At 38.8% G+C, this 13,314-nt stretch overlaps 1 protein-coding gene across 1 annotated transcript in view; it reads left to right on the forward strand.

The window, feature by feature from the left end:
• The window catches only part of brinp1 (bone morphogenetic protein/retinoic acid inducible neural-specific 1), a 118,595-nt gene that overhangs the window by 81,138 nt on the left and 24,143 nt on the right, over positions 1–13,314 (forward strand). The window contains exon 5 of the mRNA XM_031306573.2: positions 1,244–1,349. Coding sequence (XP_031162433.1) covers positions 1,244–1,349 — 106 coding nt within the window. The remainder of the gene's footprint in view (positions 1–1,243; positions 1,350–13,314) is intronic.

Below are 13,314 nucleotides of genomic sequence, written 5' to 3' on the forward strand. Positions count from 1 at the left end.
TGCCCCCAGGTGGCCAAGAAAATCAGTTAGTTAGTTGAACTACCAAGACTTTCACCACCTGCGACAGACACATACTGGTCACACATTATGTCGATTATGAGCCACTGGTGAAGCAGAAAACACCACTGTGCCGACAGAAAGCCACAACTGTGTCGACAGTGCCTAAGTACTGATGGATAAAAATACGAAAGAAAATTTTCCCAAACCTCTCTCTAAAAAAAACAGCCGGCGAATAATACTAATGCATGTATTTGATTATTGTCTTAATATTCTGTCATGTTTAAATTATAGGTCTGCTACTTGGCATTGGCGTTTTTTACTTTTGTGCTCAACAAAATCTCCCTTAATCTTCTTTGCTGAGTGCTATCTCTTATGGCTTCTTGGAACCTTGTGGAAGTACTATTAGGAGCTACTGGAAGAACTTAATGAACAAAGGTAACTGAAAAGAAGAGAGAGTTGACCCCTTGCTTTATTTTCAACAGCAACCTCTTCAAGGTCTCAAACGTGGAAGCTGTATATTTTAAAGCATCCTCTTCACATCTGAATAGCATCATTATTTCTTTTGACAGTGGTCTGGGGGTGGGGAACAAGAACCACCGCTAATAGTCTCAGTGCTTTTGTTTAGAACGGAGTAAGGGCCATATTACACAAGAACAATAGAAACCCTTCAAAGAACACTTTTTTTTTAAAGTAACTCTAAAATAATCCTATCCTTGCAACAAGTTGGACATGTCACCAGCTACTACATTAAATATGCATCATGTAAAGGTGTTGTTTAAAAAGTGCAATTGCGCCTCCTTTTGAGCATTGAGTCAATTAGTTGTCACATTATGGCTGGTGGGGAAAAAATGCTAAGATTGTGAAGCATGTTTCTTGTGTGATAACCTGTGGCAATACATTCTGTCATCTTCCTATGTCCTGTGTCTAGTGTGCACACATGAATTAGCACACATGAAAGTCTGTAATAATACTGTTGCATTATCCACTGACAGCTGTAATTAACAGATGTTAACATCTTACTATTACCTGACATTGTTAATAGCTGGTGGGCCTTTCCTAACTTTGCATATGTTGTCTTAATAAAGTGTAGTGTTGAGTACTGAGAGGAATACTTGCAAATGTTTACACACACACACACACACACACACACACACACACACACATATTTATACACATGCCACAACTGCATTTGTTCGCTACTCAAATGTTCATCAATTTCATTTTAGTCTTAATTCTATTGCAGGTGACAGAGACACGGACGGGGCCATTGGGATGCAGTAGCTATGACAATCTGGACTCAGTTAGCTCAATCCTTCTGCAGAGCCCCGAGAGCAAGCTTCATCTGCAAGGTAAACAATCCCAGCATATCAATATTTTCCACATGCTGCCCAGTGATGTTGGACATAACAGGGCAGCAGGGTCAAACTCCATTTTAGCCTCTAAAGGAAACGAGATCTATAGTCATACATAAACTGCTCTTATTTGGACAAGGGAAACGGTTTGTGCCTTCTCAAGAATTTAATGTCAATAAATGTTTTAATTGGGACTGGGATGGATTTGCTTCCCAATCTCTGGGGATTGCGATATGATTCTCTGTGGTTATAGATATTTGCTAACGTGATTGTGTTCTTAAGTCTCTCTTAAAACTTTGTTCAAAGACAGGCTTAAATTCAAAACAGTTGCACTAACTGTGTAAACTATTCTGACATGAGCGTGGGAACTACCACATTACCGCAGGTACAATGTATAATTAGACAATTAGATCAGCTTGCAAATGTATTGCTATAAAATATTGGAGTCAAACTGTGATTCCATTAGAATGTATTCAATGCATAAATGAGTAACTTTTGAAATGAATCTACTAGCGTTTCACTCACGGATCATACGTCAGTCGATGCAAATAGCAACTTTTACCAATTAGTGGTTATGTTCTTTTAAGCAAAAATAGTCTTAAACATCGACACAACTAATAATTAGCATGAGAAAAGGTATTCCACTCTGTGGAAAAAGAACGATGAAAGACTGTGTAACTGAGGTCAAGTGTTTGAATAGAGTGATTGTTTCTTTGATTTATTCGAGTTTACGCAGGTTATTAAACCAGTTTGAGAATCACAGAGGCTTATTTTCCATCCAACCCACACTACCCCCCCTCTATTTCCTCTCTCTGAAGGGATCATTACTCGTCCTAAAATCAGAGAACTAAGTGGTTTGTCAAAGAAACACTTTTAAGTCTTCCGCTGCCACTTACTCAAAGGACTCTATAGGTTTTGGGAAAAGCTTTATCATCATGCACCAAACGTATTAGCCTTGTGCTTTGAAGACTGTTTTGTCACCCAATTGATAGATGACAGGCCTGGGAAAGATTCTTTCTTTTGGCTTGATAATAATAACCCAAATAGAATGGAAAAGCTTTTCCGATTGGTTTCTGGCTTAGAGTTTTGTATTAGGCCAAATTATATTGGTGTGTTTATTCATTTTGTGTGTAGGCAAAGGGTGAGGGTGGAGGTGTTGAGAGTTTTTCTGAAAATATGTTCTTTTCAAAACAATTATTGTTTCTGCCTTAAATTAAAAAGGTAACTGATGGCGTAACTTCTTCAACAATCACAGTACTCTTCATAGTGCTCTTCAAAGCGTTAGCACTTCACACAGCCCATGGAGAGGCGTGTAGTCAATGGAGAGCTTTTAAGGTTTACGCTGCTCAAATATATTTAAAATGAGATCCAATAATTTAATTCACCCTAAAGTTTTCCTTCTGTCATGAACACTAGTGTAAGTGTAACACTTAGTCTTATTTTATCCCTCGGTGAACCATATATTTCTCTCAGATCAAGCCAGCCATCTGCATTTATAAAGTAATAATAATAATAATAATAATAAATAATAAAATTGGCATAGGTTAACCGTTTTCATTCATTTGGGCCATAGACTGATCTGCATCAAATCCAATGTTTTTAGGATTGATGCTGATTTTCTCTACTGTTCCTAGGAAATTCAGTCAACTTCAAAATAGTGTTTTTTTTTCTGGGAAGTGCAATATATCATGTATTATTCTAGATCTCTAGGTTTCTGTCTTTTTGAAATATATTTATATTAATATATTATAGCTATGTCCATAGGGCTATTTTCCTCTGCGTCAACAAACGCAAGCAGATGACAGAGACTGCAGAGACACACAGGGATGGTCTTTACTTTGATATGTTTATCAGTACTACCAACATCTAACAACATTTGGAATTTCAAAACGACATGCAGTTGAAAGCTCCCAGACATTGGTATGTGTGATGTTGCACGTGTTGATTAACAAATTATTTTATAAAGGAGTGAAGCCTTTAATTATTTTTAACAAAATAAATGAATAACGTAATAGCTTTTTTTCATTAACTAGAAAAGGATACATTTCCTGGAGTCATTAGGGCCCGAGCGCTGACAGTGGCAAAGGCCCTATTGAAACTGAAGGAATTATTATTTCTTCATCCGGCAAATGAATTGCCTTTTTAAGGGGCTCAACATAATCAAAACCTCACCAAAATTGGCAGTCACATCAAGTCTGATGAAAATGTACGTGTGTTAAGGGTTTTGGGAATATGCGCACAAAAATGGCTCACTAGCGCCCCCTACAAAGTTAAAAAATTTGAGCCCCTGCAGTACGTTTAACGTAGACTAACGAAACTTGGTACACATATGTAGCATGTCAAGACGTACACAAAACGTCCTTGGAGCCATACCCTAAACCCAACAGGAAGTCCGCCATTTTGAATTGAAAGTTTGAAATTAGTGTGATTTGGGCCATTTCCACATGTCGTACTTTAACAAACTCCTCCTAGAGATTTCATCCGATGGACTTCAAATTTGGTCGGTACCATCTCAACACCTTAAAGATGAAAAGTTATTAAAAGAAAAACTTTTCGTCAAACGGTGTGGGCGTGGCGTGGCGGCCATTTTGAGTGTTCAGCGATGAACGAGAAAGTGGCTGTAACTACAGTGTACATTGTCATATCTGCTTGAAATTGAAAAAGAGTCCAGGCCTGAGGACATTTACAGGCCAATATTGACTTTTGGTCATAGCGCCCCCCGCTGGCAACAGGAAATCAGCCTTATATGACAAACATCATCCAATTTACATGAAACTTGTCTACATGTGATACTGAGCCGCCCCCTATACTTTAACCACACCGACTTACTCAGGCCATGCCCCCTTTCATAACATTTGAACCGTTTAAGGTAGAGTCTTGTGTGAGGTGTCATTGAACTCAGCATAGAGTTCCTTCTTCATTGGTGATGGTTTGGCCCGCCCCCTATGCTTAAGCCATGCCCCCTTTCATAACATCTTAACCGTATAAGGTAGACCCTTGTGTGAGGTATCATTGAACTCAGCAGGGAGTTCCCTTTTCATTGGTGACGATTTGCAGTGTCTGAGTGCCGCGCAAATGCACGGTCGCAAGAAGCAGCGTCTGCCAGTAACCCCGACGCACGCAGAGGCGCGAGGGCCCGTCCAAACGCTGCTTGCAGCTTTAATTTTTAATTGTTGCTGTATATGCAAAATATCTTAGCATCAATCTTTATGCCATGCATGACTAAATGTTTGGTTGGTAGGGCATTGCTAGGTGGGTGGTAAGTGGCTGCTAGGGTGTTGACAGATATGTTCTTGCTCTTCAGGCAAGGTTGGTAGGTGGTAGGTGGATTTGGTAGGTGGTTGCTATAGTTGTGTGAATGTTTGGTTGGGCATGGCTTGATGGTTGCTAGGGTGTTTGATGTGGTGTTTGGGACATCTCCAGATAGTTGTTAGATAGTTTCTATGGTGTTTTTTGTGGACACTAGCACGACATTTTGTGGTTGCGGCAATGTCTGGGTCTGCTTTAGTTCATTGTTCAGGTGGTTGCTACCGTCTTCTTTCTAATTGCAAGGGTATTTGTAGTTATAACTGTGTTAATTGTGATTACTATGATTAGAAAAATAGATACACTCCACCGAAGAAAGGTAAAAAAACACCATCTCAGCAGCATGTGTTTAAATGTGTTTTTTTCATTTTTTTTACTTTATCTGAGTGCACTCACAAAAATTGGATATGTAGAAAATGTGCAAGTTAATGGTTGAGCCATTTGGAACAACTTGTGAACCTCATATTTGTTCCAAACGCAGCTTTATTGCCTTTTATTCATACAAAACAGTTAGATTCCCTGACAGATTTACTGTATCTCGAGGCTTGTCTTTACAGTCAATGGCCAAAAAATAACAGCTTTGACAGCACTGTCCTCGTCTTCGACAACACGCCATAAATGGACTTTACAAATTATCCATTGAGGAGGAAGGCATTGGCTGGGCCCAGGTCTGCTACTAGAAGTGCTAGCAACTCTCAGCACTTCTAATGAACACCCACCATGTGTCTCATTTTCAAATGCCTATTGACCTTTTACCAGACAATTGGCTAAAATGCTAACTTTTGGCATTTAAACTGTGGGGGGGAGTCACATCTGGCCAATGAAGATCAGGGATCACTGGCAGCACTATCTAATAGCAAAAATATGCAGATGCAGTCATTTCATTTTTTATTCTTCTTGTTATTTTTTTATTTTGTATTTGCTTCTTTTTACAATGTGAAGATTATGAGGTTAGAAGCCTTTCTTGAATTAATAATCTCATTATGAACTCTATTTCTATGTTTGATTACCCTGTGAGCTCACTGATTTCACCTGTGCTTCACACTACATATCTCTGCTGTCCTCTTTGCTCTGTTGATGATGGTAGGGATGATGATGATGATGATACTTTATTGTCAGAAAGGAGTTGCATCACAGCAACTCATTTTGCAACATCAACAAAGACAAAACATTAAGACAAGAAACAGGGATACATACTGTACATTAAATATAACTATATCACTGTTCAGGACATGGGTGGGGTCAGAGACAATGTTGTTGACCAGCCTCAATATGTTATTATGGAAGGCTGATTTATAGAGTTAGACAAGAGGTTGACTTTTAATCTTTGAGCAGATTTTTTTTTTTGATGGAGCAGTTTTGAATTTAAAGTGATGGACAAACAAAAACAAAAATGTAGTATTACAATACTGTTGAACAGTGATCTTCAACAGGGGGTCCGCAACCCCTAGGGGATCCTCAGAGTCATTGCAGGGGTGCCGCCAAATTATTGTTTAATACATTTTGGAAAGTCCCCCCCCCCAAAAAAAAAAAAAAAAAATAGGCAGAAAATATACATACATTAACATGAATCCAACATCCAAACGATAAATCGGCCTATTCGTAAAAAAACAGCAACAACCTCAACAGCATTGATGATACGCTTACTGGCCTATAGGTAAGGTAGCCACTATGGTAGGCAAGGCAAGGCAGCTTTATTTGTATAGCACATTTCAGCAACAGGGCAATTCAAAGTGCTTTACATAAAACATTAAAGAGCAGTTAGAAAACGATTAAAAAAAAACAAAGCAAATTAAAACATCAAAGTGCAAGTAAAAATGATTAAAAAAAAAAAAAACCATTTCTCCGACCACAGGTCCTTATCTATGTCACACCCGCGTTGGAGAAATTCTCAGAAATATGTCCGTTATCTGTTCAAAAATACCACTAGATAAAAGACAAGAATAAAATTGACAGCAGTATAAGAAATTAAAAGAACTGAGATAAAATACGTGAATAAAAGTTACAGTGCAGTATAAGAAATTAAACATTAAAGAGCAGTTATAGAATGTCATACAGTGTCATCAATGCAACTTCAGTATAACAAATTAACAGTTATTTAAAGAAAGGCAACATCAAAAAGATAGGTCTTTAGCTTTGATTTAAAAATGGTAGCCATCCACATATACAGTTAAGCTTAAGGATTTACTGTGCCTTCCACATGTATGTTTGACATTAAAACATGATGATATATAAATATGTAAATAGTAGCTTAGTATTGTAGGGCGCCATAAAAGGTTACACTACACCAGCCATCGTCAACTGGCTACCCGCGGGCCACATCCGGCCCACCAAAGCTTTCAGTCCAGCCCGCAGAATAATCATGTATTTAGAAAATGTGAAGAGGAAAAAATGCTTCTGGTATTTAGCATTTCAAGCATTCACATTAGGTAACATTACACAGGTAGGGCACAAACCCAGCCCCCTGTATTTGCATCTCTGTTCACATGCCGGGATTCTGTACAGCGATGCCCGCACTCCACACACACAGCTGAGCCGAGAGGTGTGCGTACACAACACGCATTACTGGGAACGATACAGAGAGGATTACCAACGGCCGCTGGCACAGATGAACTAATGCTAGGCTCGTTAGGCTACAATAAAACCTTCGTGAGTAAAAAGTCAATACTTATCAATACCCACTTACCAGGCATAAACATAGTGATATTTCAATCTGCTCTGTCTGCTCAGTCCACTCGTGTCCACCGCGCTGTTTTACGCGAACCAGGGCTGGACTGGCCATCTGGCATACCGGGCATTTTCCCGGTGGGCCGACGCACTTTTGGGCCGAATCGCCGATATAATTTATAGGCCTTTTTTTTTCTTTCTTTCTTTTTTGGCCGCGCCGGCACATAAAGAACTGACAGCGTCCCATTGGTTAATTGTCTTTATTGGCACTGGCCTGACCCAATCAAATCCAGGAACCACCTTCCCCACTTCCGGCCCTAAGTCACGAGCTGTAATAGTTATGCTTATGCTGGAAGTTTAGCATCCACTTTAAAATGGACAAACGACCACCAAAACGCAAGGGAGGTGCATAGAAATTACGGGAGAAAAAGATTAAGAATCTACAGGCGGGAGAAAAAGATTAAGAATCTACAGGCGGATGCCTCAAAATGTGCCAACATTTCTGACATGTTTGGGGCTGTAGTAGCTTCTTCAACATCAGCATTACCTGAAGTAGAGGAAGGAGAAGAGGTGGCTGGCTATACAGAGAAGCAGAAACAACATCATGACAGGGAAGAAGCCGAGGAGGAGGAGAGTGACCACGACAGGGCCATAGGAGCGAGTGAGGAAAAGATGGAAGAGAGAGTAGTTGACGACGTGGTAAGGAGTAGGCACATTAACAGGGACTCTCAGGAAGGGAGGGAGGCTGTGTGTGTGTGTGTGTGTGTGTGTGTGTGTGTGTGTGTGTGTGTGTGTGTGTGTGTGTGTGCGTTATGTGCGCCTCACGTCATAACGACAACAAGCAGTTTGGCTGTAACATTAAAGTTAGTGGCTGTCAGGTAACCTAACTGCTTAAGCTTACATTGAAAATGCTAGCGGTTGGCCTGTTGGGTAGCTGAAAAGTCTGTGTGATCAATAAAATCAGTGTTGATACAAGCATCAGTGTTCCTTGAATTGCTTAATTAGCTTCTCTTGATTTGGTGCTCTTTTCCAGGGCATATACCACTCTCAGCTTTATTGTAGCTTTTGGAAAGGGTTATGGTTATGGTTATTGTATTTAGCAGACACTTTTGTCCAAAGCGACAAAATATGAATCTTACAATAGTTAAAATTAACAGTAAACAGTTTTTAAAAGTTGCTAAGCCAATATTAAGCAAAATAGTAATAATAATAATGGCAATGCAATATCAAATATCAATAATAATAAAAAAATAAACAAATACCATAAATATACAAATCATAAGAATGAATTAATTATTTAAGTGTAAGATCAACAGATAAGTCTTGAGACCCCTCTTGAAGGATCCAAAACTATCACATGGACGCAGAACACTAGGTAACTCATATCATAGAATGCACGCATATTTTAAGAGGACTGTCTGCAGGGAATGTGTCTGACCAATCACGGTGGGTGTGGGCCGCCTGGGCCAAAAATGCCAGGGCCGATTTTTTTGTCCCAGTTCAGCCCTGACGCAAACACAGCTCTACTCTGCAAAAAGCTCATTTTTTACTTACTTACTTAACTGCTGGCTAAACTAACCATCCTCTCCACTGGAGCAGTAAATCTATGGATGTATTATAAGACCAAAATAGATGCATGTGGCTACCGCAACCCCTGCACGTGAATGACGCACCCGTTATGTTCTCGTTCTTCATTCTTGATGATGATGCTGGTTGTATTATTTTGGAACAGCATTGTTTCATTGCAAATGAGGCATACATGATGAATGCATAGCCTGCTTATCAGTCCATTCATTATCAAAGCTTAGGTTTTCCACGTCAACTTTTTGCTTCAGCCTCTTTGACAGTGACATTTTTACCTGACAACAGGCCTTTCTTTCTGCAAGCATTTTCCACCAATCAGGACACTGCATACTACAACAACCATGTTTCCATAATCACAGACTTTAACCATCACTCCTCAGTGAACTGAGATCTTTTTCTAGTTAAAGAGCCAGTTCTCATTATGGAGTTTCTATGTTTTTTAGGAGTTTGCTCACACTAATACATGTACAAAATATAGCATTAATTCAGTAAGAAAGTGAAATATCGAACAAGAATTAGGTATAAATACATTTTAATTTCTGTTTTTGAAAGTCCGGCCCCCGGAGTGTCTGCTTAGAAAAATTCTGGCCCTTGGAAAAATGTAGTTGATGACCCCTGCACTACACATTGTTAGGCCTAGTTTAATATGAAACTCAATACAATACATGTAGTAGGGGGTCCATGCTCATCTCTCTTTCAGCTTAGGGGTCCTTGGCCTAAACATTTTTGAAGATCCCTGCTGTAGAACACTCATAGTCACAGAAGTAAAAAGAAACAACAACAAACAAACACAACAAAAACTGACGGATAGACTGACTTACTTAAATTTGTGTCCTGATTGTGTGTGTGTGTGTGTGTGTGTGTGTGTGTGTGTGTGTGAGTGAGAGAGAGAGAGAGAGAGAGAGAGAGAGATCTCCCACCCTACTGGAGCCTTATCTGATGTACCAAGATGAGCCATGTCCTGTACATTTTGTTGGCTTTTTCATTAGTTATCCTATCCCAATTTGTGTTTCTTTTGAAAACGTATATACCATGGGCACCTGGGTAGCTCACCTGATAGAGCAGGCGCCCATATATAGAGGTTTACCTCACGATGCAGCGGCCGCAGGTTTGACTCCGCAATGCAGCCGTTTGTTGCATGTTCTTCCCCCTCTCTCCCCTTTCATGTCTTCAGCTGTCCTATATAAATAAAGGCCTAAAAAGCCCAAAAAAATGTCTTAAAAAAAAGAAGAAAAAAAAGAAAATGTATATACCACGTTGCTTTATCTTTCCCTTATTCAACCCGTTTGTCTTTTTCTTTTCCTTTTTTTTTTTAATCTACTCTTCACTGGACCGAATTCACACAGCCTTCACTGTACAGACAGATGGTCAAAATTTTAGACACTAATGTAGTTTCTTATTATTTTGACCAAATGTTGAAAAAATCCTTAAAGTATAATGCCACCTTTTGGAAATGAATAAACGTATTAAAAAACCTTAATCGAGACTAGCTATTTTAATTGCTTATGAATTAAATAAGGGGATCGTATTAGTATGCAGCGCCATGTGAGTTACAACAAGGATGCAGTAATACAAAACCCACTCCATTTCATTCTACTAATTAAACTTTTAATCATGCCTTTTTCTTTCCCTCTTTTTTTTCACTCAAAACCTCAACACTTTATCTACCTTGAGGCACAAGTGTTACAGCAAAACTTTGTTAGGAAATATGTACCTGAAAAAAATAATTTCAAACCTGTAACCAAACAATTTTACTGCTTTTTGAGTGATTCTCTTTAGTGGGATTGGTTTTAGAATGGTCTGAGACAGCATGCTGGTTTAAATTAACAAGTTAGTGAATTTAGTTTTGTGGTCAAATTGCTCTTGGAGACACTTTAGACTGTCCCTCCAACATAACATAATTTTCAAAAGAAAATGTTTTTTCCCTCTTCTTCTCACCCCTGTGGTCCGCTCTTTGTGAGCTGGTGGGGCTGTGAGCCACAGATAACACAATGTGGATATGACACTCCCTGGATATTCCCTCTGCTTTCACTTAGATTTAGATTAGAATGCTGTAGTAGAGTCCAACATCAAAGGAGCTACCTATCAAAGCCTAAACTCAGTCCTCTTCTCTCCCACAGTTTTGCTTTGTAAAATGTTTGTCAAATTAACCAACACCTTGTGCTTTATCCCCATTCTTTTTTTTTGCCTTTTCCCCCCCGACAATCATCAGAATTAGAGATGGCACTGGAACTATTTTTTCACATTAGATTTCATGCATGTCTTAGCACAGCTTTGATCTATCAAACATGAAACTTTGCATTCCTTAAACTTAATAAGACTGTGGAGGTTTCAGTTTTACATTTTGGCATGTTTAGCACTAGAGTGCCTACTGTATGCACAGCTTTATTGGAAGCTAAATACAGTACAAGATGGTATGGTATCAGGATATGTTATCAGCAGAGACTATTTGTATTCATGCAAGAGGAATTCATTGATCCTGGCCCTGTCTTCCCTGTCACAGAACAGAAATTACATAACCTGGCACACACTTATGTATTCAAAACATGATGTAATCAACCTATTTTTATTATAAATTATCAGCTAGGCCAAAGACATATTATGCATATGTGAAAGCCGTTAATGTGAACCCACTTTTAAATGTACCGATTTTGTTATTCATTGGAACTTAGGCTTTTTTTTTTTATAAAAAAAAAAAAAAAAAAAAAAACGTTTTAGTTCAATCTGCTTCTAGCTTTACTATAATTGGGATTTAAATACACTTTTGTTCTCCCACATTAATTTGTTCGTTGTTTGTTTGTCCTCTCTCCGGGCCAAAGCTTGGAAACCCAATAATATTGGTTTTGGCTGGATCCTTACTTTCTGCCTCTACTGGGATCTATAAGTAAAAATAGCTTATTTTGGGGGTGAGAATTAAATGGAAGAGGGAATTAGCATGTGGCAGTTAAATGGTCTAACAGCTTAATAAATCTTATTATACTGTATGTTTCAGCTGGCAGGGAAAAAGAAGTGACATTTTTATTTTCTGTTAATATCCTAATTCCTTCTATCTGTTAGTATGCATTATTGATTACCATCATCAGTTGAATTGGTGGTATTTTTTGAATAACAAAACAGCAGGGCCTTTCAATATATGAAGCAGAAGATTGGAATAATGTTTGTGTAATTTGATATTCAACACAAATAAAGAAAACACGTACTGGGGATTGAAAATAGCAAATTGGTTGCATATATTAACTGGGCCAAAGAAAGATAAAAGGCCCTGGAACCTCCACAAGCCATTACCTTGCAAGGACCCAATCACCTCCAATATGGCTGTCATAAATTAGCACCAAAACAAAAGCAAACTCATTTGCTTCTTTCAATCCCCAGCACATGCTTTCTCTCTTTTCTCTTTCTCCAGTTTTCCTCAACAGCCTATCTTGGTAGAGCCATGAGCCTATCTTGGAAGATTTATGAATATGTTAGAATAGCCTGAGCCAACAGTTTTCAAAGTGGTGAAGTGAAAATAAATTAAACTGGCCCTGTAGGCAAGTCGTGCGGAGAGTGATGAATTGGATACTCATTGCTCTGTCGCTCGATGCCTGTCCCTCTTTTCAAGTGAAAACGCTGCAAACATGGGGAAGACAAACAAACATAGAAATCAATTAAGTTGTTTTTGATGACAGACTTGAATTGAAAGAATTGATTTGGAGACTAAATTAGATCAGGAAACACAATATCCTTGGTTACCAGAGAATCATTTACTGAAGAAAAATCTTTGATGCAAAACATAGAGAGCAAATGTTGGATGAGCACAACAATAAACACACACGCATTTTCATCATCTTCTCTTTGGCTCAGTTGCGCTCTCTCTTCCTCTGCATCTTTGTCTAAACACAGTGACACAACACAGTCTGGTCTTTAACCTTCTATCCTTTCCTTTCTCAAAGTTGGACTCACCACAAAAATATATATTAATCTAGTACTAATCGCACAGTTAAACAGATTCTTCCAAATTATTTTGATTTAGAAATCATGGGTTAACTTGTGCTGTATCTTATGGATTGTCACAGTAGTGGTCTGAAGTATTTACCCACCTCTTGGTCCGAGGCAACCGTTTTCTTTATAAAAACATGTGTCCTTTTGCCCAAAGAACTGATAACGCAGGATCATTTTCATCAAGATGGATGGCTGCACACATTTTTTCACTTCTCTCTAACATTCTGAAAACCCAGTGCCTGATTAAATCTGTCCATGTTGACCTGGAGGTCAGCTTTCAATTGGAAGTGGTCAATCAAGAGTGAGTTTCCATTTGGACCAGCATGACCATAAATCTCCTTTTTTCCCCCACTCAGTCTTGCCAGCTGCAGGCTGCCATTTCAGCAAGTGCCCGGGTTTTCCACTCACTTTTTTCTCTCTCTGA

Source organism: Sander lucioperca, chromosome 14, assembly GCF_008315115.2.
Source record: "Sander lucioperca isolate FBNREF2018 chromosome 14, SLUC_FBN_1.2, whole genome shotgun sequence".
In the NCBI taxonomy this organism is placed as follows: domain Eukaryota; kingdom Metazoa; phylum Chordata; class Actinopteri; order Perciformes; family Percidae; genus Sander; species Sander lucioperca.